Raw genomic sequence first — 25764 nt, 5'->3', positions numbered from 1 at the left:
GAAAAGACATCCTTCTTCTCTGATTACTAAAGTGTCTAGCTAATGAGGCAGTTTTCGACATTAACTCAGCAAACACATTCTACTTTTATGGGCAAAGGAAGATCACAATAACTCTTCATAAAGTTGAATAACATTCTTGTGTCAAGATCCCCTTTGCATTCTGAGAGGAATCTTAATGATTATCTTTGACATTAGGTTCTTTCAGAACAACTGAATGCGTCTCAAACTATCGTGAATATCCTGTTAAATAAGCACATTTTGATGAATGCCGGAGAAATGGGAGAAATAAGCATTTGTTAAATTTGTGTCAGTTTCTCTTGAACAAACACTGTGCCTTCTCTAATATATAGATGATCTTTTACAACTCCCTCAAGATGGAAACCACATTGGGATAGGAAAACATCCGGCTGTATGTTAGCAGTGAAACTGGCATCTCCGCATTTTTCTGAACATCTTTGCTCTTTCTTAAGGGGAAAATAAGAATTTTGCGGTTTGGGTGGCTACATAATGTTCTAGGATCAACTCCTTCTCCTAGAGAGCCAAGTTGATCTCACATGTGGACAATCCCCAACCAAGTTAAAAAGATCTAAGGACCCTATGTCTTATGAGTGTTATGACCCAATTACCTCTGAAATAAACAACTAAACAAGACTGAGAATGACTCAGAAGTTAGCCGTTACCTAGAGGAACAGAGCAATTGTCAATAAATACTTCCGAAGTATTCCCTGTGGATATGCCAAGGGCCACTCACAGCACATAAGAATTCCCCAACATGCTCAAGAGAAATGAAAAAAAAAAGGAAAGCCCATGCCAGGAAACCAAACCTTCATAGTTGTCCTGTTTTAGAATAGAAGGTCTTGCCTGATTGTCCTCATCTCTATGTCTCTCTTTTAAGAGCAATCACTTCTATAAGTTCCAGTGTAAAATGGCAGCCTAGACGACCATACCAGAGATTTAGGATTTTCTCATTTTAACTGAGACTTACAAGGAGCCTGAGAACGGGGATAGATACTGGTACCCTCATTAGGGCTAGGGGCAACTGCTACCTTTCTGCCTCTGCTGAACGACTGATTTAGCTGTGTTGAAACTCTCAAACTCTCAAAAATTAGAAACAATTTGTCTTAGAACTGGCTTCTTGGTATAGTGTTGGGCTAACTGAGGCAGTGTTTGCTCCATAAAGCTCTTTACATTTCTTCCTGCGGATCCCAATTGTATTTGGTGGGTGTATATTCAGTTGTAAAGTAGGTCACTTTAGTAAGAATCAGAACAATTTCTCTGATTATTCCATGCTAATGATAATATTATGCAGATAGATAAAATAGTGAACTTCTTAAATTAGGCATGTGCATAAAACAAAATCTTTATCTTGGGAAGACCGAGTGATTGCTATTAGCCACTTTAGCATCTCAGCAGGCTATCCAAATTATTATTGGATTTAATTAGCATTCCAACAAGTTGTAACATTCTTTACCTGAACTCAGAAAAAAATTTAAAACTATTTCTTGCCTTGAAAACATCAAAGCAAATCAAAGAAGTCAGCTCCTGTTTTAGCTTTATTGTCAAATATTCAGGCGTATTGCAGATTTAGAGCTAGCAGGGACCTGAGAAACCAAGTCCAATACCCTCATTTTAAAGATGAGTTAATAAAAGGACAGAGAAGTTAGGGGACCTGACCATGGGCACACAGCTAATAAATACCCAAGTCAGGATTCCAACTTCCAGTACCCTGACACCATTTCTAGCACTCTATTCACTACAGATCACTAGAGCAAAGGATAATGGAAATAATTACAATAACAAGTGCTGTTTAATGTGACATCTGATTTATCTAGATAAGCAATTATTACCAGTTAAAAAACTAAATGGGAAAGAATGATTAGTACTGACTGAGCCCTTCATTGTTACGATTCTTCACTCTTTCTCTATACTTGCAATTTTATCAAAGTTGGAAATTTTCAGTTTGAAAGTTCCTTCCACCATTTCAGAATAGCAATTCTCCTGTAATTTATAATCTTGGAGAGTTTCCTGGGACACTGAAAGGTTAAATGACTTGCTCATGGACAATTAGGATCTGAACTCAAATCCTTCATACTTCAAGGTAGGTCTTCAATGCTGTTTCTCTCTCTCTCTCTCTCTCTCTCTCTCTCTCTCTCTCTCTCTCTCTCTCTCTCTCTCTCTCTTTACAGGGGAAAAAAAAGTATTGAAATGTTTTGTATTGGTACAGTAAAGAAAAAAATATTTAGATTATTCAATAAAGTCCAGTCTATTGGTTTCTGTTTCATTTTCTCTTTAGTCTAGCACATGTTAAGTAATTAGTCAATTTGACTTATACAAATGCTTGTATTAAATTTCCCAATAAATGTGGGGCAGATATTTTGAGGAAGAAGAATATATAAAGTCACATATGCCAGATAAAGCATCTGTGCTGAAGAAGGATGTTTCAGAAGCAAGATAAGCCATTAGAAAAATTAATGGTGGGGATAAGAAAATACATTTTCTATATAGTTATGTGAGATTAATTGTTGATCACTGTTTGAAATATTTGTTTACTAATAGCATTATATTTGCTACTGTTAGGTAAGGTTTGTCATCACTCCTTTGTGATAAATCTCCTATGGAATGAGAAGAGCACATCTTGCATGAGAATATGTCCCAATGGATAGATAAAATTCTCTTTTCTGTTACTTCTGAAGTATAAACAAATGTCAGTGCAGTAGTTTGGTTTTGTTTATTTCCTACAAAAATAAACAAGAATTTCCATTTGAATATATTGCAGAAAGACAGCCAGAGTAATAATTGGATAAGGCCAATAAAAATGGAAACTATGTAGGACTCATGTAACTAAAAAATTCAGGAGAAGGAAAAGCTGTAGGCAACCAGAGACTCATTTTATTGGGGTGAGTTAACATTTTCCCCATGGCTGGCACTGAATTATCTCTATATATCAAGCTTCCTCTCTCTGATCATTGCTCATGCAACAGGAAAGAAATTTAGGTGATAGTAACAAGTTGTTTAGAGCACTTGGTTCAACAACAATATTTTTAAATTTAATTTCTCTTCACACAGGGAGGTAAATATAACCTCAGAAATATCACTGGGATTTGGTGGCACATGATTCATGACTAAGGTATGGCAAGAGAAGCCTGTACCATGAACACAAAGGAATAGAAGAAGCAGTATATGGGAAATCTGTAGCGCAACAGATAGAGCGCAAGGCCTGGAGTTAAAAAGATTCATCTTTCTAAGTTGAAATCTGGCCTCAGACACTTACTAGCTGTCTGAGTCTGAGCAAATCACTTAACCCAATTTGCCTCAGTTCCTCATCTGTAAAATGAGCTGGAGAAGGAAATGGCAAACCACTCTAGTATCTTTACCAAGAAAAACCCCAAATGGGGTCACAAAGAATTGGATACTACTGAAAAATGACTCAACGACAATAAAAAAGGGAGAATAAATGCAATACTTATGTGACAATATGCCATATACTATCTAATCAGATGGAGGAAATAGAGAGTGAGTTCAAGACATAAGAAAATTGCAAAAAGGACATTGTGATAATGAACTTCAATGACACGATCATCTTCTGAAGGCATTTTTTTTCTGCTAAATTCAGATGACTGGATTCATGTTTGACTTGCCATTATGGTAATCTCAATTAGAAGGTGGAAGAAGGGAGACAGGTACTATTATACTGAATCTGATTCTCATCGATGGGAAGAACTCATTGTCAAAGTACAAATGAAGAGAATTGTATGGGAAATAAGTTGTTGGTGGTAGCAGTTGTTGCTTGGTGTTTTTTATAACATAATGAGAAAGATGCTTGGCATAGTCTAGCAGATACTCTCAAATGTAGAAAAGTGCATTTTAAAGTTTTCTGATAAAAGGCATATAAAATTCCATGACCTCATATTCTAAAAGGGAAATTTTCTCAAGAAGACTATTACCATAGGGTTTTAAGAACCATATGCTTCTGACACTGTCATTACAAGAAATTATATTTAAAAAAGAAATGTTATATAAAGAGACAGACCTGAATTCACATTGGAGAGCTCAGATTGGGAGGAAGAAAACATGAATCAGATAGAGTAGTAAATGAAATTCCTAAAAGAATCGTATCAGAGTGATGACTTATTTTAGAGAAAACCCCTGCTTCACATGTGTGTTGAACAACATGACCTCAGAGGGTCTTAGAAATATAAACATAGAACAGGAACAGTCCTACTTGTCCTTTAATTCAGTGATTTAGGAGTAACCTCTGCTCAGACCAATTGGCATCACACCAAAATGATACTCATATCATTTAGAATCTATGATAGTACAACCATACTTTGCCTGAATGCTGTTAAAAATTCCTTCTATAATTTAGTCTTTGTGCCCTCAAGTACTATCATCTGATAGAATACTGCTTCCTACTATCCTTTATCATACCATAAAGAGGACTCTGGTACCATAATATGGGAAATTAATTTTCTAGAAGTAGAAAGCCTCTTATTTGGGTAAAAAATAATTAAAATTATTTGCTATTCTGAATGGAATCTGCATATTAACAGCTTGCATTGTTATTACCATTCGGGCCTTATGTGCTATTCATTTCCAGCTGCCTACAGCTTTTCATAATATCAAAAATGCAAAACTAGTTTTGAAATGCTGTATGTGTCTGATTGCCTTGAGAACTATAAGGGAAGCTTTAGAATTTAAGGCATGAATCATTAAAGGTTTTATTTTTGCATCTTGTGCACTCAAAAGCTGTGGAATGTATGCGGAGACATTGCCAAGCCCATCAAATCCCAGGGGGCTTGTACTTTCCCAAAGCCTGCATTCACAATGCATAATCTCCTCGCTCCAAGCACTTTACCTGGATATGAGGTCTACATGATAGGAGATGAGGCAAGGGAAGGTCCTATGAGGATAGCCTTAAATCACATTCAAAAAACAGCCAATATTTATATTCCAAAAAATAAATCAAACGCTACTGCTGTTGCTGCTGCTACTGATGCTCTGTATACATGTGTGTGTGTGTGTGTGTGTGTGTGTGTGTGTGTGTGTGTGTGTGTTTAGGGGAGGGCAGGTTTTCTCTGCATCTGCTAGAATATCAAGTTTTATTTGTATCCTTCTCTGTTATGATTAGACTGGCTTTGAATTCTTACTCCGAAGCAAGTAACTGTTAAATTTGGGATAATAAGTACTACTTAAAGAAGCCTACATTCGATAGGATACCATTTCATAGCATAGTTTCTAATGTCACATGGAAGAAAATGCATGTGAAAAGGCATATAAGACAAAAGTAAAAGGTAGTTCAAGCTCAAAATCAATACTGATTTACATGTGACTTTCTCCATGTTACATCTCAGTATTGTCAGTAAGATCCAAAACTAAGGCACAAACCACAGTGTCTTACTGGAAGGCTTCTTTTTAAGAAAAATTTGTCCATTTAAATAACTGTATAAATGTATATGATGTCCATATTTCTATTCCCAGGCTTATCATTATGCATAAAGTGGTATTACTGTTTGCAGAATCAAAAGAATAATCTCATTGGCTTAAAAAACTTGTATTGAATCTATAAGAGCTGCAATTCATACATTAGATATAGACAAACATCAAACATAGACATTTGAAAATTAAGCTAAAAGGGAGCAGGGCAGCATCTTGGCATAGTTAAGGCACTGGCTTCCAAGTTAGAGAGACCTGAGTTTGAATCTTGCCTTAAACTCTTATCTATATGACTTATAATCTTAGTATCTTCATTTTTTAAATGTGGGTAACAAGAGCATTTACCCCATAGGGCTATTGTGAAGATCCAAGTGTATAACATATGGAAAGCAATTTCAAAACTCAAAAGCACCATATAGATGTGAGTTGTGATTATTATTAGAGGAGATGACCAAACAAAGGAGCAACTTGTACACTGATAATTCCCAAGTGTCAAGTAGTGTGGTAAAAGACTTCTGTTCTTAGTCATGAAGTCAAAATGTTTCACTTGTAAATCCTGGACTTTATAATAAATGGAGAAAGCAGACTTAAAAATCAGAGATACTGGGGGCAGTTAGGTGGCTCAGTGGATAAAGCACCGGTCCTGGATTCAGGAATACCTGAGTTCAAATCCGGCCTCAGACACTTGACACTTACTAGCTGTGTGACCCTGGGCAAGTCACTTAACCCCCATAGCCCTGCAAAAAAAACAAAAAAAAATCAGAGATACTGGAACTGGGAGATATCTCTGAGAATCACTCAATTCAATAGGCAGGTGAGAAAGACTTTTCAAAAGAAAATCCTAAAAATAAAATATTGTCTTTGATCAGTAGCCCTGGACTTTGTTTAACAGGCATTAAGCAGTGTTTCACTCACTAAAATGAAGGCTACATCTAACCTGATGTTGTCTTGGATATGGTTTCTAATGTTGTAGATGTATTTAGTTATCAAATCCATGACTGTGCATCAATAATAATTGCTTGTGTGGTCTGATTCAGTGGTGCAGAGAACTGTGACCAAATGAACTATTTTACTGTCCATTTTTTCAGGTCACATTCATCATTTATAGATAAAGAAATGAGAGGTATATGTGTTTTTTAAGTTATCCAATTTGATTAAACTGGGTTCAATAAACATTTATTAAAGATCTATTATGTGTTTGGTGCTGAGAGATAAAAGAGACAAAAATTAAATGGCCCTTGCATTAAAGGCTTAGACCTTCTACTCACATACAGATATAATTGTTAGATGTTTTTAGACTAGATAGTTTTTAAATTAGTCTCTTTTAGCTTTAAATGTAATATACTATACTATCTCCATTAAGCAGATTAGTTGATTAAGCGTAAGAAACCATTCCCACAAAGTATGTTGTGGAGTCTATGTGAAACTCTCCAGCAGTAAAAATATTCATTTTCTTTAAAAGCTGTAGGTCCTAAATTATAGAAACATAGATCTAAGGCTGGAAGAGACCTTTGATGTAAACTCTTCTATCACCCTCATTTAACAGATGGGAAAACATAATGAAGCCCAGTGAAATTAGCTAACTTGCCCATGGTAATACAAAGTAGAATCAGCATTTGAACCCAGGTCCTATGACTTCAAGTGTACTGCTCTTTTCACTGCACTACCCTGGCTATAAATGATCTAGGATAAAGAATGTGGCTATGATCCTGAATTTAAAAAGAAAAACAAAACAAAACAAAATAAAACAAAAAAACCCCTAAAATCCAGAGTGAACTAATGTTACTTTATGATTGCCAAACTGATTCAATGTGTTTATTATGCACAAATAAGAGCTGTTTTTCTCTTGTAGCTTAAAAATGCTTATGATTGTAAGGGGGGAAGGAGCCCTCAGGTCAGTTGTAATAATGTGCCCATTTTCTAAACTTTCCACATAATTTTGAATATATGGGTCACAGAAAAACTACAATCTATTTTCCCATGTGTATCCACAATACAGATTATTCAGAAGTACTTTTTCTCACCAAATATTTCATTTTTGTTATATTTTCAACAATCCTATTAAACCAAACAACTGAAATGGTTCAACTGGGTCTATATTATTTGCAAACCCAATAGGCATCTGTTCTGGGCTAAACTTGATGCAAGACAGCACTCCAGTATTAGAACAAGATGAAATATGTGTGAGACATAGAACAATTAACAGAAGGACATATACTCAGCCACAGCAGGGGGATATTCCATAAAGACAGGTACTAAGGACACTTTGAACTGCTTCATCTGAACCAAGCTCCCTTGCATGTGTTACCCATCATGATCAACTAGGTAAACCTCCAAGAGCTCCCGCTTTACCCAGATTATCATGGCTGCTTTGGATTTAGGATTGAGGATGCAGGAACCAAAACCTTAGCCAGTAGAATCCTCTAAGCCAACTAAGTATTTTTTTTCCAGATCAATGAGGGTTAAATGACTTGCCCAGGGTCACACAGCTAGTACATGTCAAGTGTCTGAGATCCGATTTGAACTGAGGTCCTCCTGGACCCAGGGCTGGTGCTTTATCCACTGTGCCACCTAGCTGTCCCCTAAGCCAACTAAGTCTGTAGGAATGTCTCAATGCCTTTTAAGGGAGAAAAATAATCTGACCCACATGAAGATAGGATTTAAGATACTGTTCTTACCATGGTGTCTTTTTTGCATTTTTCATATCTATGAAAATTCTAGTAACAAGTACCTTGTATATTGCTTATTACCTTTTTATAGTATTGTCTATTTTGAAACAATAAAAAAAAACCTGGCCAAGAGAAGCATCTCATTGGTTCATCACAAATCTAATATGTTCAGATTAACATAATGATTTTTTCACTGTACAACAGAGTCAATAAATAGCATGGAGGGACTACATCTTTCATGATCTATTAATATACATACAGATATAGACCTTTTTCTTGGAGAGAAAATTGACAAAATTCTTAAAGAGTCGACAATAGATTCATTTACTATTTGTTATACCACTCTGGTCTTTACATTTGGTTATATCCTCTATGAATTAAGACTTAAATAAATTAGATGGATATTATTTAAATTAGCTTTAAAAATTAAGGCAAGTCTGAGAAGGGATAATTATTGAAACCAGAGCTTTTTAAAATTCTTTTAATAGAGGGCTAGTTTCCACTTTAAAAATTTTAAGATAGGGGCGGCTAGGTGGCATAGTGAATAGAGCACCGGCCCTGGAGTCAGGAGTACCTAAGTTCAAATCCGGCCTCAGACACTTAACACTTACTAGCTGTGTGACCCTGGGCAAGTCACTTAACCCCAACTGCCTCACCAAAAAAAAAAGAAAAAAAAACATTTAAGATAAACCCCCAAATTATTATCATTTGTTGTAGTATATTGTTTAGATAGATCTTTTCTTAAAGCATTAGCAGAGTGGCTCCTATTAACTAAAGAAGTTCTAATAATTTACTAGTGTTACCAAATTGTCTTCGTATTAGTAGCTTAAAATATCAACTTCTGCATGAACATCAAAGTAGGATAAATGCATAGAATTACATGTTCCCATATTTACTAGTGCTAAATACCATATAAAATACTTTTTAGATTTATTTTCCTATTTCTCATTTTTATTAAGTTTACTTATAAGGGTAGAATCAAATTTGTCATTCTGAGAATTAATCCTAGTCATGTGTGTGTTTTGTGAGATTTTGTTCCGAAGTAATTAAATTATTTTTTGAGAAAAGATCCTCTACAAGCTTCCCCCAAGCTCTCTATGATCTTTAAACAGAATTCCGAGCACCAACATCACTAAACGTTTCATCTTTTATGTTAAATTGAAATAGGAGGCCCTTTAGAATGCCAGCATGATTGATCAACTCACTTACGAAATCTTTTCAGTAATAACATTGCCTATGTTGAGTAATGCCTTGATCCATAGATTCAATGAATATGGTAACAGTGGAAGGCAGGAAGTTGGCAAAAATATGACCAGACATTAACTCTGCTTAATGATGGTGAATATCTGTACTTTGCCTTCTTTGAGTGTTTAATCTTTCACTGAAAGAACTTTCAAAAGACAAGATGAGGTTTTTAGATTTCTTTATCCATCCCTAAATTGCCCTAACCACTGTAAGCAAGGGTTAAATCTGTCACCCTTCCAGTAACACTTGGACAATGGTTCTTAAAGTGTACATGCTACCTTGAAGCTTACTCCAAATTGTGTCCAATTTTGCAAGTGTATGTGCATTCGCCTTTGCAGTTGACAACTTTAGCATTCACTGTGATATTTATTCCTCACATCAAAGGATAAAGAAAAACAAAAATAAGTTCAAGTACTACTGCTTTGGGATGGTCTTACTTTCCAATCAGCAAAATTTGTACTGTGTACTATTGTGCCTTCATCATTAATAGAAACAATTTGTTCCAAACCAGTGGCCTTCCATTTGCCTGTAGCCACAATGACAATAACATTTATTAGGCACCAATAACATGTGGAAAATGTTTCGTGCATTGCCATGATAAAAGGATTCAGATGAATTCCTCCTCACCTCTACCTCTTAGAAGACCTCATTTCCATAAAAAATTCAGCTCAAGCAGCACTTTCTACATTGTTTTTCCTGATTTCTCCTCTCACCCTCAGCAGCTAGAACCCTCCTGCACCAAATTACATTTTCTATATACTTTGTATAGTATATACATATCTATCTATCTAACTACCTATTACCTACCTACCTAACAACCTATCTATCTATCTATCTATCTATCTATCTATCTATCTATCTATCTATCTATCTATCTATCTACCCATCCATCTATTGGCTTACAAAAGACAATTTAAACTCTTTGAAGGCAAGGATGGTTTCATTTTTGTCTTCACATCCCTGGTGGTTAACATAGTGCCTGGCATGTAGTAGCTTGTTGATGGATTACTTAACCTTCTTTAGTATTCATCTTTAGGTCTTACTCCTTAATTTTCCTTGATACTACTTTTCTTTCAGCTTTCTCTTAATGAACTTGGGAAGTAGGATCTACAACAGGATATTTTTCACCTTTAAAATGTTCAAAATTTCCCCCAATTTCTCATTCCCCAATTTAATTTCTGGCCCTACTCACCAATCTGAACCCCTCTAAAACACCTACACAATTTTTTTTAATCCTTTTTATTAAGGTCCAATTTTCCTTTCTTCTTTTTCATCCTTCCTGTCCAAACTTTTCCCACAGAAGTAAAAAAAAAATAGAATATGTGTATCAGACAAAAGACAGACCATGCAAAGTGAAATAAAATTTTCAGTGGACATGCCTATGTTCTAGAAGTCTTCAGTTTTCTTTTCCACAAACTTAACCAGGAATCTGGGCTACATTGTCTGGTATATAGTGTTTCCTTCAAATTTTGAGGATCTATGCTCTCATTGGTTTTAGTATCTCCATGGATGAGAAAACTAATGTTGAGAGGTTAAAGGACTTGTCAAGGGTTGCACAACTAATAAAGTGTCTGAGGCTGTATCTGAACTCATTTATTCCTGATTCCAAGTATAGCACTCTACACTGCCATATGAGTGCAGATTATACCCCCCGCCCCCATTGACTTTCTGGATTGTGTAAGAGTTGTTGGGGGCACAGCTAGGTGGTGCAGTGGATGAAGCACTGGCCTTGGTTTCAGGAGGACCTGAGTTCAAATCCAGCCTCAGAAACTTGACACTTACTAGCTATGTGATCCTGGGCAAGTCACTTAACCCTCATTGTCCAGTCCCCCCCCCCCAAAAAAAAAAGAGTTGTTGGGGACAAAACACAATAAGTCTTAGCCTTTCCAACTTTGGAGAAAGGAGGACAGAATCTGAATTCTACTAGTTAAGTCTTTAATCATGATTCCCCAAAGGACAATAACAGTAGAGGTTCATCCTTAAGTGGGAACTGATAATTTAGTATTGAAAATCCACTTCCCTTATTTAATGCCCCTTCTCAAACAAAACCTTTCTGTTTCAGAACACTTTCTGAAGCATTTTTTTAGGGGCAGCAAGAAATTATAATATTTTTACACTACAATATTTGAGCTTATCTTATTGGAATTCTTTTATTTTATAGTACTGTTCTTGTGAAGACCTAGTTCCATGACTTGCTTTTATCTGCCTGTAGAGCAAATAAATTCTCCTCTAATCTGCATATGAGTTAATGTTTTAAGTTCATTTAAAATTCTCTTTAAAACTTTCACAGTTGTGCTGTTGGGATCACTAGTTTAATTACTAATAGAGATATTGTTTGATAAAAAGTTGGCACAGAAAAATTGAAGGAATCACATGATCTGCTTACAGTTTTAAAATTTTTGTCCTTTTCTTTCACTTGTAAACATAGACACATTTGCCCCTTTCCTGAATCTTATAAAGAAGAAAAAAAATCTCTCTTGATTCCTTCAATATGTTACTTTTTCTTCTTGTCACATATGCTATACTTAAATCCTTTTGCCTTCTGTGAAAGTTGTCCTTTTGGGATTCACAGAAATCCGTTTAATCCCTTTTCTTCCTCTCATTTTACTGTACTAGATAGGTAAAAGGAACCCATCATTTACATATAAGAAGATGAGCTATAACTAGCAATTACTAAACCCTGGAAAATTTTATTGCAGGGGGAGAGGGAGAATGAGAGTTTCTTAGTTTGACTGAAGGTCTCATTACACAATGGGAGAAGAAAACCTGTCTCCCAGAATGGTTGATTTGTGTTTTTGTAGAGGGGCAGTCCCAAGAGAGGGCTAGAGTACTGATGATACCCTATATCTGACAATCTGATTGCAGTCACATGCATGATGGTGGAGGCTGAGGTTTGCAAAACATAAGGATTTCAATCTTTATGAAAAGAAAAAAAACGCCACTCCCTCCCTCCTATTTGTATAGTTTACCTTACATTTCAGAGTGCCTGGGAAAAACCTTCCAGGTTGTTATATGACCAAAATCCAAGAAACATATTATGTATCTATGTGTCAATATACAAAGATAAATTTGAAAATTGAAAAGAAAAATTTCTACCTTGAAAGACCTTACAATATGTGTGCATCTATATCTATATGTATGTCTATATCCATATCTATGCTAATAAAGTTGCTCTTCCTTTGCCAGCTTCCTTCAAATATAACTGAGGCTTGAATTTGCAGTAATATTATTTCCTGTGTTACTAATTAATGTATTACTTAATTTCTATTTCCAACCCAAAAAAACTGTGAGGAATTTTTAAATGTTAAAATTATTTCTTTCCTTGGATGTTCTCATTGACATTCAATAGTCATGAGAGAATGGAATCCACAGTAACTTTACCCTTACATGATAGGGGTCCTCAATCTGCAGCAATTTCCCATTTCTAATCTGCTCTTTGCCAGAGAAGAACACAGAAGTTTTTCAATGTAGATAAACTGGCACTATATATACACACACAAACACACTCACACACACATATATTCAAAGATGATTTATGGAATTATTGATACTTCCAGCAAATAATCTTTGCATCCTATCTAATACAAATAAAATACACATAAAACAGTCCCCACCCTCAAAGAACTTACAATCTAATGAGAGAAGGAAGATAAAGCTAAAAATGTGGGAAGGGGAAGAAAAAAAGTGGAGAGGCATGTGATGCAAAGTTCCAAAGAAACCAAAAGCATGTAGCTTCATGGGGAATGCTGAGATAAAAACCAAGCTGAGCTGCCTCCTTAAATAGTAGGGCCTGGGGCCCATAGCATTACCCTCCAGTCAGAGGGTGCCATTAGAGGGACAGAGAGTACTGATGAGATGTGAATAGCAGTAAGATTCAATTTTGTACGATAATGAGATTTTGCAATGATAAATTTTCTGGGGAGGAAAGGCATGATGGAGTGTTCCTGAGAAGTCTAAAACATTAGTGTTGATAGTACATAATATATGCTCCTAATCAAATGCATTTAACAATCTACTAGCTTAGGATGAGAAATATTTCTGCTTGTAGGAAGCTAAATGGCTACATAAAATAGGACAAAATTTTATTTACCACAAATCTTATATAAAACAAGAGTTTTAAAAAAACACTATTGATGCCAAATCCTCTACTTAATGGTTGTCTCTTCACCTAGTCATGATGATCTTTCGTAATTGTTATTATTGTCCCTTGGAAATCTGTAATGGACTTTGGGTTACAAGTGTAATACAACACAATATTGTAACATGGCAACCCCAAAACTGTTATAAGTATATAAAGAATGGAGAAACAGCGTCCAGAATTTGGGAGATCATAATCTTATAGCACAATGATTAAATCAAAACACATCTGAAAATATTAGGTTCATTTCTGAGTAATGCATTTTAGGAAGTAGTAAGTTGCAGTGTATGTAGTAGAAAGGGACAATGAATAATAGTCATTACCCATTAGATAAATGATCAAAAGATATGAATAGTTAAGATAAGATAGTTATTACATGTGGCAGGATTTACTCATATTCTTTTTTTGCTAGCTGTGTGACCCTGGGCAAGTCACTTAACCCCAATTGCCTCACAAAAAAAAAATGATAGCTTTTGTCATGATACATCAGCATTTTTAAGACTGAACTCCAACATGGATTCATCCTTGTATATTTCATCTGATCTAGCTGCTCTTCCTAACTTGTTGTCAAGGAATTTTTATCTTCCTTATATTGTTGTCCTTTGTTCTCAAAGAGGACCATGACATCAGGAGGGGATGTCATGAATTGCAGTGGTTTAGATTTAAGTGAGGGAGGGCTGTGCTAGGTCACCACCCTCACTCTCTCCTCCAGAGCCATCTGGGTCCAATGGCAAAATACATATACATATATATATATATATATATATATATATATATATATACACACACACACATAGACATACACACATGCATACATATAAATGTGTATATGTATATATCTATATGTGTGTGTGTGTATGTATGTATGTACATATATCAGGACAACTGGAGATGACCCTAGATTTTTAACACAATTGGGGTTAAATGACTTGCCCAGAGTCACACAGCTAGTGTCTGAAGTGAGATTTGAGCTCAGGTGCTCCCAACTTCAGGGGCAGTATTCTACCCACTGTGCCACTTGGCTTCCCCTCATCTTCCTTATATAGCATGCCATGGAATGAACTGGTAGGGCACAAATATGGTAGTGCTTCAATCACTAAAAATCAATATAGATTTTTATAATAAAGCTGAAAATTTCATCGCATTTATTGTCTTTCTGCCAGTTTCATATATGAATGCTCTTAGCATAATATGATTTATACCACAGACATGCTTTCCCTTTGCTCTTTTATTAGGCTATAATGCTCATGAACTTCCATAATCCTTCACTGCTGTTTTCCATGTGTTTATTTTTTCTTTCTTATTTTATTTTTTGCAGGGCATTGAGGGTTAAGTGACTTGTTCAAGGTCACACAGCTAGTTAAGTGTCAAGTGTCTGAGGTCAGATTTATACTCAGGTCCTCCTGAATCCAGGGCAGGTGCTTTATCCACTGTGCCACCTAGCTTCCCCCTTCCATATAGTTTTGTATTAACTGGTGCTACCCTGGATGACTGTGTCACTGCATAGCCAGGGGATCAAACACTGCATGTCTAGGATAGCTTCTGATTTCTGGTTTTCAATAATCCCAAAAGATTATTTAGTACAAAACAGGATTATTAGAAAAATATCTTTTCTCTATACCATGTAGTTCTTCAATTATATTTCTGAGCAAGTAGTAGTTTTAAGCAAATAAAAAAGTATTCTACTTTTTATGAATGAGTAAATATTCTCCCCATGTTTCTTTGTTTATATTTCACAAGTTTTGAGGAAAAAATGCTGTGTGAAAGTGTTGCACAAATCTAATAATGAATTCGTTAGGATTTACCATTTCCAAGAAACCTCTTGTCCCTAGTCCTCGAATTAAGAGATTCATGATGTCTTTACTCCCACTCTACTTGTTACAAATTATATATGTGTATATATACATATATGTGCATGTGTGTGCATGCACATATGTATATAGATATGTTGATATGTATATATCTATAGATATTGAGATACATTTCTTTGTCTCAATATGGGCATATTTAGAGAAATAAATTTATATATCTCTATATAGATATAGCTATATTTAGAGATATCTATATATCTCTACATAGAGAAATATAGACATATGTATATCTATAGAATGAGATATAGATATATTATTATAGAACTGCAAGCTACCCATTATATGGTGCTATTGTTTCAGGCAGTTGTGTCTATAACAGACTTTAGAAATCTGACATTGATTTTTATTTCCTTGGATCAGTGATTAATCTTTGATCTTTGTTTCAGGTTTGTTATGTCCTTATTCAAATGTAAAGGGAAAGGTTGAAAACTCTAAACTGGTTGGATTAGTCAGTATTCAGAAACATGAAATGTTGAAAAAAAAGGAGCAAGAAGGTTAAGTCCCAAGATACCTAATTTGATATCAAAACTGACATAGTTCTGGATTTCTTGAGAATAAATTGGTGTTTATTCACATTACAACATAAAGGAAATATGGTGAATATGAATCTTAAAATCACTATATAAAAACAAGAGATAATAAACACATTTACATATACATATACATACACATATACATACACATATACACATACACATACACATACACATACATTTCCTTTTGGAGAAATCTGTGAAAAGCTGACAAGATCAAATGTATATGTGCCAGTAGGAAAATTGATTAGCACTGTGCATACAATAATAATCTGAATAAATGTTGTTGATTTTAAAGTTCTTTGATGAACTTGGTATTTTCTTTGGCATATTCATTCACCTGCCACTATTGACTGCTACTCCTTCACACCACCTCACCCTCTGCAGTTCTTGTCTTTCTGAAATTCTCCATAGGATTTCTGCCCAATGTACTGGAAGTCCTCCTCTAGTTCTTTTAACATTCCATAGTTACCAGTGTAGCACCTGGGCTCATATGTCTTCCCTCATTCCCATTCCATGACTATCTATTTGTGGTCATACACAACTATGATGTCACATCTTGTATGCAAGTAATGATTGATAAGATAGATCATGCATAAGTATACATCATTATTTTGTCTTTTTCAGTTCCCTATATTTTTTATCCTTCTGAGTTTATAGAGTTCCATGAGTTTCAGTCATATAATATGAATGTGAGACTAAAGATGTAAAAAAATGTGGGTCTTTCCAGCATATATTCCTTTCAGAACTTTGAAAATTCTGTTCAATTTCCCATATGTAACTGTGATCTTTTCTTCTTCCCAAATACTAGACATATTTAGGACAAACATTTCTTATCTGGAAGTATGTATGTGTATATGTATATATATATAAACACATAGACCTGTCATCTCATCTTAGTGATATTTGAAAATACATACACCATGCTCACTTGCTTATCCTATAAGACTCTTGCCTATAGCCTTCCACAAGTTTGGCAGCATGTAGTTTCCCAGTGTGCCAAGGCCATTTCCCCTTTCTAATATTGTGGGGATATTACAGATAATTTCTACTGTTCATCCCTCACCCTTTTCTCTCACATGATTCGCCCATCTTTGATTCATACATTGGTCTGTTGATGTGTTTTCCTTCTGTTATTCTTCAAATCAGTGAATTTTTAAAATATATCTTCTCATACCCCATCTGCCCTTCTCTATTGTCCTCTGAGTGACACACCCATATTCAATTCTTCAAAGACTATATTCTTATAAAGGGCTGTTCATTCACCTACATGTCATTATAGGCATTTTATATTTTTCTTCAACTTTTTTTTTTTCCGATGTTGATGGTGGGGGCATCCGTTTCCAGTGCATTTTTATACAGATTTTATTATGAAAGTTTTATAATATGAAGGGTTTTAAGGACGTAAAAGTTTTAGTCTTGGCCCCTAATTCTACAGATAAAGAAAGTGAGGCCCAGAGAGGTTGTAATTTGCCCAATGAAATTTCTTATGTGAGATTTAATGCCTAGTACTTGAAAAAATTAGAACCATGTCATGTGGAAGGAGAATTTCACTATTGGTAGAAAATTATTATTTTTTTATCATCAAAGGACATTTTCTGTTACACTAACATAGTTCTGAGGTAAGCCTATTGTCCTCCTTTTGTGTGCCTCTATATATGAACTGACTTAAAACCTTTAACCTCAATTGTTATTGTTGTTCAGTCATGTAAGACTCTTTGTGACCCCACAAACCATAGCATGCCAATATTGTCTATAGGGTTTCTTGGCAAAGATACTGGAGTGTTTTCCCATTTCCTCCACTGGATTAAGGCAAACAGAAGTTAAATGACTTTTCCAAGGTGACAAAGCTGGTAAGAGTCTGAGGGTGAATTTGAACTCAGGTCTTCTTGACTCCAGGCCCAACACTTTATCACTTGAGCCACCTAGATGCCTCCTTGCTCTCAAGTACTCTTTTGCTATTTTGTGAGATGATACTGACACTACTTATTATCTTCTATTATTGTTCTTTATGTTTTGTAAATGAACTTGTACCTAAACTGGTTATGCTGTTGGAAGCTGCATCTGTACTTCGTAAGAAAATCATAAAATAAAAATTTTCACTGGCTGAGGTGGTTTCTTAGTTCCTTCATCTCTTTGATTGTGATACTATTTTATATTAGTTTTATTTTTTCTCTAAAAATGTTCATGCTCAGTCAATTTTTATTATTTATTTCTCATTTTTATGATATGCATTGTTTCTGATTTTGTATTAATTTTATTTTCTCTTGAATTAGTTGATGATTTGCCTGCACAGAGATCATTCTGAAATGATTCTTGCATCAGAGAAGAATTATTTTTTGGCTGTTAAAAGATACTTTTTGAGGGTAGGTGGTGCTGTTCAGTGCTCACTACATCCAACATCTGATGATTTTTCTTCTAGGCAGAAAGTATTCATGATTAATTGACTTGTTGTAAATGTGCATTGAGCCGCCCCTTCCTGTCTTTCCCCTTTCTAGCTCATTCAGGGAACAATGATCAAATAAAGCCTACAATTCTTCTAGAAAGGTTAAGTCACTTCTTTGTCCTTTGGCTCCATTAACCATCCCTGCAACTTCATCCTTTCCTGGTCACCTCTCCCCTTTATCAACTTTATACTGATTGCTCCAAAATTGATATCATCAGTCCTGGCTTCTTTCTTAGCACTAGTCCCCCACATTCAACTGATATCCCATCAAAAACATGACATTATATTTATGCCATGATACTGCATGAGAAATAATAAATTTAAAGCTTTTAAGATGAGGGGAAAGTTGCTCTGAATCACATGTACAAAATGCATCATTGTTCCAAATAATCTAAAAATTATTTTCAGAAAACTATTTTTATAACAAGTAGCAGCAATGTTGTCAGTTTTTGGCCAAGTAATATCTGAAACATTTGTCTCTTTTCCAAGTTATTATGAATACATTACATAACTTTTAGGAAGTTAATGTGGGTTTTTCTTCCTTTTGGCATTCTTATTCATATCAAATGCTTAATTTACAGCTGATGCAATACCATATTTATTTAAAAAATTCAATAGTATCCATAGTACCTCTCTCTCTTCATCCATCTGTTTCTCTATCTCTTTGTTTCTCTTTATCTCTCTCTCTCTCTCTCTCTCTCTCTCTCTCTCTCTCTCTCTCTCTCTCTCTCTATCTACCTACCTACCTACCTATCTACCTACCCATCTATTTATCTATCTATCTATCTGTCTATCCATCTATCTGTCTATCTCTCTCTCTCTCTCTCTATCTATCTATCTATCTATCTATCTATCTATCTATCTATCTATCTATCTATCTATCTATCTATCTATCTATCTATCTACCTACCTACCTATCCACCTATCTTTTGATGTGGAGTATTAGGTGTGTTCAGGGAAGACTAGTTCCTTTAGTTTGAGGGCTTCAGGACTGTATCCATCTTTGGCTTCCACCTGATTCACCCAACTTTCACCTGTGACTTTAAGAAGCTATAACATGTACAGTGGCCACACCCCAGTAACTGTTTAGGTAGATCAGCTAAACTAGGGTGAAGGTAACTGAGGGATAGAAAACCCTTTGGTAAGTTGAGGGGTATCTACTCTGAGCATGTGAAGACTTTCCTTGGTAGAATGGACCAATAAGAACAATTTGTCCACCATAACAGGTTAAAGTTTTACCTGGATTATGGTTATCTACCTGAGAGCCAATGTAGCTTCAGAAAGGGCCAAAGAATGTTTGATACAGCATGATTATTATATGTAATGGGGGTAAGTTAGAGACGCTCCCAATAAGATCAGGAGTGGAACAGAGATGTCCATTATCACCTCTATTATTCAATATTGTACTAGAAATATTACCTTTAGCAATAAGAGAAGAAAAGGAAATGGAAGGAATTAGAATAGGCAAGGAAGAAACAAAACTATCACTCTTTGCAGATGATATGATGGTATGCTTAGAGAATCTAGAGAATCAAATAAAAACTACTTGAAACAATTAACAACTTTAGCAAAATTTCAGCAAATAAAATAAATCCACATAAATCATCAGAATTTCTATATATGACCAACAAAGACCAGCAACAAGAGACAAAAAGAGAAATTACACTTAAAATAACTATAGACAAAAAAAAATATTTGGGACTCTACTAGCCAAGACAAACCTAGGAACTATATAAAAACAATTACAAAACACTTTTCACACAAATAAAACCAGATCTAAATAATTGGAAAATATCAACTCCTCATGGATAAGCTGAGCTAATATAATATAAATGACAATTCTACCTAAATTAATTTACTTATTCAGTTCTATAACAAGCAAGCTACCTAAAATTGTTTTATAGAGCTAGAAAAAATTATAACAATATCATCTGGAAGAACAAAAGGTCAAGAATATCAAGGGAACTAATGAAGAAAATGCACAGGAAGGTGGGCTAGCCATACCAAATCTAAAACTATACTATAATGTGGCAATAATCAAAACTATTTGGTACTGACTAAGAAATAGAGTGGTGGATCAATGGACTATGTTAGGCACAAGAGACACAGTAGTAAATGACTATAGTAATCTATGGTTTGATAAACCCAAAAACTCCAGCTTCTTTGATAAAATCTCACTATTTGACAAAAAAGTTGCTGGGAAAACTGGAAGATAGTATGACAGAAACTAGGCATAGACCAACATATTACACCACATACCAAAATATCAAAATGGGTACATGATTTAGATATAAATGGTGATACCATACACAAATTAGGAGAAGAAATAGTTTACCTCCTAGATCTATGGAGAAAAGAATTTATGACCAAACAAGAGATAGAGATTATTATGAAATGCAAAATGGGTCATTTTGATTAACTTAAATAAAAAAGTTTTTGTACAAGTAGAAGCAATGCAGCCAAAATTAGAAGGAAAGCAGAAAACTGGGAAACAATTTTTACAACCAGTGTTTCTAATAAAGGTCTCATTTCTAAAATATTTCCCATTTGAAAAATGGTCAAAAGATATGAACACTCAGTTTTCAGATGAAGAAATCAAAGCTACCAATTGTCATATGAAAAAATGCTCAAAATTACTATGAATTAAAGAAATACAAATTAAAACAACTTTGAGGTAATATGACCAGAAAGGAAAATAATAAATGTTGGAGAAAATTTGGGAAAATTGGAATACTAATATTTTGTTGACGGAATTGTGAACTGATCTAACCATTCTGGAGAGCAATTTGGAACCATGCCCAAAGGACAATGGGTCTGGGCATACCCTTTGACACAGCAATACCACTAGTAAGTTTATATCCCAAAGACATCCCCCAAAAGAGAAAAAGGCCCATTTGTACGAAAATGTTTATAGCAGCTCTTTTTGTGGTAGCTAACAATTTGAAATCTAAGAAATGCCTGTCAATTGAGGAATGGCTAAATAAACTGTGGTATATGATGGTGATGGAATATTATTGTGCAATAAGAAATGACAACAGGATGACTTTAGAAAAGCTTGGAAAGACATGTATGAAATGATGTGTTGGGAAGTGAGCAGAACCTTCTACACAGTGACAGTAACATTGTGTGTTGATCAGCTGTGACTGACTTAGCTTTTCTCAGCAATACAATGATCCAAGCAATTTCAAAGGATTCATGATGGAAAATTCTCTCCATATGCAGAAAAAGAACTATGGAATTTGAATGCAGATTGAACCATACTATTTTTCCCTTTTTTGGTTGCTTTTTTTTCTTTTTTGAGGTTTTCCCCTTTTATTCTGATTCTACTTTGACAATATGATTAACGTGGAAATATATTTAATGTGATTTTACATATATAACCTGTATCAGATTGATTTCTGTCTTAGGGAGGGGGGAGGGAAGGGAAGGAGGGAGAATTGTTTGGACTTCAAATCTCATAAAAGTGAAAGTTGAATACTATCTTTATGTGTAACTGGAAAAAATAAAATACTATTAAGATTGAAAAAAAAGAATGGTTGATATGCTGTTTGCTGCCTGACAATTCCAAGAGAAATGCCAAGAGCAGAAGAGAGGTCTATATACCATGTTTGTTGCTCTGAGAAAGGCCTTTGATACTGTCACTTGTGAGAGCTTGTGGAAAGTTATGGCAAAATTTGGTTGTCTGGAGAAGTTAATCAGTATTTTATGTCAGTTTCATGATGGCGCTTGCCTGGGTCCTGGATAATAAATAATGCTCCTGCACTTTCCCAGTCACCAAGAGAGTAAAGCAAGCCTGTGTACTTGCTAAATTTTTATCATATTTTCAGCAATGTTATCAAATCCTTCAATGAGAATGAAAACAGCATCAAAGTCAACTACTACACTGGTGGTAGATTATTTAAGTGGAAAAGGCTATAAGACAAGACTAAAGTGGAGGGAGAGTTGGTGCATGAATTTTTGTGTGCAGATGATTATATATTCAATACAGCCTCTGGAGCCAAAATGTACAGGTCGACTCTCTGTTGTTTATGCTAATTTTGGTCTACCAATTAACACTAAGACAACACAGATTATCAAACAGCCAGCACCACACCATCCACAGCTGAAACTATCATTTACAACAAATGGAAAAATATTGAATGTTGTGGATAAGTTCACTTACTTTGGCACTATACTTTCTAGGGATATACAAATAAATGACAAAGTTGACACATGCATTGCCAGAGCTAGCTCAGTGTTTGGGAGGCTCTTAAGGAAAGTGTGGGAGAGAAAAGGTATTAGGCTTTCTACCAAACTGAAAGTCTACAGAGCCATTGGGCTGACCTCATTATATGTCTGGAAAACTAGACAGTCTACCATCACCATGTCAGGAAACTGAATCAGTTCCATTTGAATTGTCTTAGGAAGATTCTGAAGATCACCTGGCAAGATAAGGTACTGGACAATGAGGTGCTTTCTTGAGCTAAAATGACATTCAATTTCTACTGCAGAGAGTGCAACTCTGATGGGCTGGCCACATTGTTCCAATGCCAAATGTATGTTTACCTAAAAGGCTATTTACAAAGCAGGCATTCACACGGACGTCAGAAAAAGCTAACCAAGGACACTCAAAGTCTCTTTAAAGAACTTTTGAACCAATTGAACGACATGGGAGACACTGGCACAGGACTGCCCAGCATGGTGTGCCCACATCAAAGAAGGCACTGTGTTCTATGAGTTAAGCAGAATTGTAGTAGCTCAAAAGAAACATGAGTTACACAAATCTAGAGACATCTCCACTCCCAATGTTCATATGGATTATTGGTGTCCCACCTGTGGTAGAACCTTCAGACCTTGCATTAGTCTGATCAGTCAAGTTGGTCATGCTGTACCTTGACCCCCAGCATAGTGATATCCTTTTGGTCCTCTTCCAGAACAAAGGGGTACAACTAACCATCTTTTGATATTTGTATCAAGATTGATATTTATATTTATATATTAGTTCTACTGCAAATATTGCTTTTAAATGTTGGGGTATAATTGTTTCCAATGTTGGAGAATCCATGCTTATTACTTAAAGTGAATGTTCCTGCATGTGTGTGTGTGTGTCTGCCATGTCAATTTGTGTTGGGTGGGAATACAAAACCAAAACCAAACAAACTAAAAGATATCCCTTTCCCTCAAGGAGCTTATACTCCACTGTGCAGATGCAGTACATAAAGTGAAATGGGTATGTACTATACAATTTGAAGTGACATAGAATATTAACAAATATGGGATTCAGGAAAGGCTTACTATAAGAGGCGGTAAATTGATGTATTTGTATATGTGCTCACATATGTTCAGAAAAGCATATTATCCTGTTCTGTGGGATGTAAATTGAATAGGGTATTGATAAGGCACTTTTTTTTTTAGTGAGGCAATTGGAGTTAAGTGACTTGCCCAGGGTCACACAACTAGTAAGTGTTAAGTGTCTGAGGCCTGATTTGAACTCAGGAACTCCTGATTCCAGAGCTCTATCCACTGTGCTACTTAGCTGCCCTTGACTAGGCACTCTTAAAAATGGTCCATGGAGCTGGCAGGCAGGAGAGCTGCACATGCAGCCACCCCAGAAGGAGCCCTTGGTGGTGGGAAGCAGATATTTAGTGGCTGAGGCTGTGGTTACTATTTCAGAATGGCTTGCCCCTAAGTCACCTAGACCGACACCAAGAGCTCGATATTGCTATTGATGGTGATGATGAGGTAGATGCTGACCTCAATCTCATCAGAGGGGCTGGAGGCTGCCTGACCCAAGAGAACATTGTAGCCAGCTGTGCCAAATGTTTCATCTTTATTGCTAATTGTAGGAAGGATTCCAAGAACCTTGGCAACCACTGGGTGAAGGGAATTCCTACTGAAGTCATCCAGATGGTGTATGTGCCCATGACCAGAGTCTTGACCCAGATGTTTGGTGGAGTGGCTAAGCTGTGCATGGCCGAATGCAAGGCAGGCCCCATGGTGACAAACAATGGGAACTTTCTGTGGGACAGGAAGTTTGACCTGTTGCAAAAAAGTAGCAAAGTGAACGCAGCCATCACAATAATACCAGGAGCCTTGGGCATGGCTCTCTTTATCAACATGGCCAAAAGAGTCTACTTTGGCGTGGAAGATGACTCAGTCACAGTGAGGGAGACTCCAGCCATCTCACGACTGAGGCCCCACCAGTTGATGAGGCAAAGAAGCCAGAGCCTTTGCCTTAAAGTCCTTCCCTCAGGACAGCCGTTTGGGGTATGGGGGTCTCCTGAAATGTTACTGAAAGCTCTTGTTCTTATATATATATAGGTATATGTATATATGTATATATACTTATTTATTTATCTATATCTATTTATTTATTCATTTATCTATTTATTTAATCTATTTATTCATTCATTCATTTATCTATTCATTCATCTATTTATTTATTTACTTATGTATGTATGTATTTATTTGTTTATTCATTCATTTATTTATTCATGTATTTATTTATTTATTTGGTGGGGCAGTAAGGGTTAAGTGACTTGCCCAAGTAATACAGGAAAGTACAGGGGATAAAACTGAGGGCTGAGCTGAGACCCCCCAAAACAACAGTAGAACACACTGTTTTTCCCCTGAAGTCTGTGGTTTAGTACCAACTTCCTGACATATGCCTCTCCTTAACTTGAGGCTGCTGGTTTCTTATTAAGTTGCTGAGTGTTTAATTTGCTGGGGAATCTGAAAATGTGAGCCATTGTGCCCTCCCAGTTCAAAAAGGGCAGGGCCAGCACTCCCCTGATGCTTTACTGGAAGCATTGACCATCTTTATGCCTTCATTCTTGGTTTGGTTTTGAGTTTACAATACCTAGTTATACTTTTAGATAAACAGTGTGCAGAGTCGAGTGAAGCCCTTCACAGATGAGCTATTTCGATCTCAATACTTATCACCCCTAGGCCAAGGTCAGGCTGGTCACACAAAATGGGAAGCACACAGATCCTCAGCCTCCCTGCCAGGAATGACTTTGCCAGCACAAGTCTCATACTACTGTCTCGGGGATTTGTTTTCTGTTGTTGACCTTTTTATTGGATTCTTTGTTGCCTTGCTCACCCTACAGTTTGTTGCTTGCACAGTTGGACATCAGATGTCTCCAATTTGTGGTTTCTATGTATGTTGAAATAAAACAACTCAGTGCCACTTTTTAAAAAATGGCCCATGGACTAACTTTTCAATATTTATCTCTTACTAACTTTTAAATAGACTATGTCATCTGAAAATGGCATTATAGGTAATAAGTTATGGCTACTACATTTTGTTTGAATTTTTAAATGCTGCAAGTAAGAATTATTATTATCTGAGTAGCACAGCAAAACTACAAGTATTAGAGCATTGTATTTCTCTCTCTCTCTCTCTCACACACACACACATACACACACACACACACACACACACATACAC

General features: G+C 35.7%; 1 protein-coding gene across 1 annotated transcript in view; it reads left to right on the top strand.

Moving 5' to 3' along the window:
- Positions 1-5880: 5880 nt before the first annotated feature.
- Positions 5881-25764, top strand: part of LOC122732121 (ribose-5-phosphate isomerase-like) — a 100744-nt gene continuing 80860 nt past the window's right edge. Inside the window, exons 1-2 of the mRNA XM_043972273.1 lie at positions 5881-5937; positions 23961-24581. Of these exons, the coding sequence (XP_043828208.1) occupies positions 5881-5937; positions 23961-24581 (678 nt within the window). The remainder of the gene's footprint in view (positions 5938-23960; positions 24582-25764) is intronic.

This window comes from Dromiciops gliroides, chromosome 6 (genome assembly GCF_019393635.1).
Source record: "Dromiciops gliroides isolate mDroGli1 chromosome 6, mDroGli1.pri, whole genome shotgun sequence".
Taxonomy (NCBI): domain Eukaryota; kingdom Metazoa; phylum Chordata; class Mammalia; order Microbiotheria; family Microbiotheriidae; genus Dromiciops; species Dromiciops gliroides.
The sequence above is the reverse complement of the archived record's forward strand: the minus strand, read 5'-3'. Positions and strand labels throughout refer to the sequence as shown.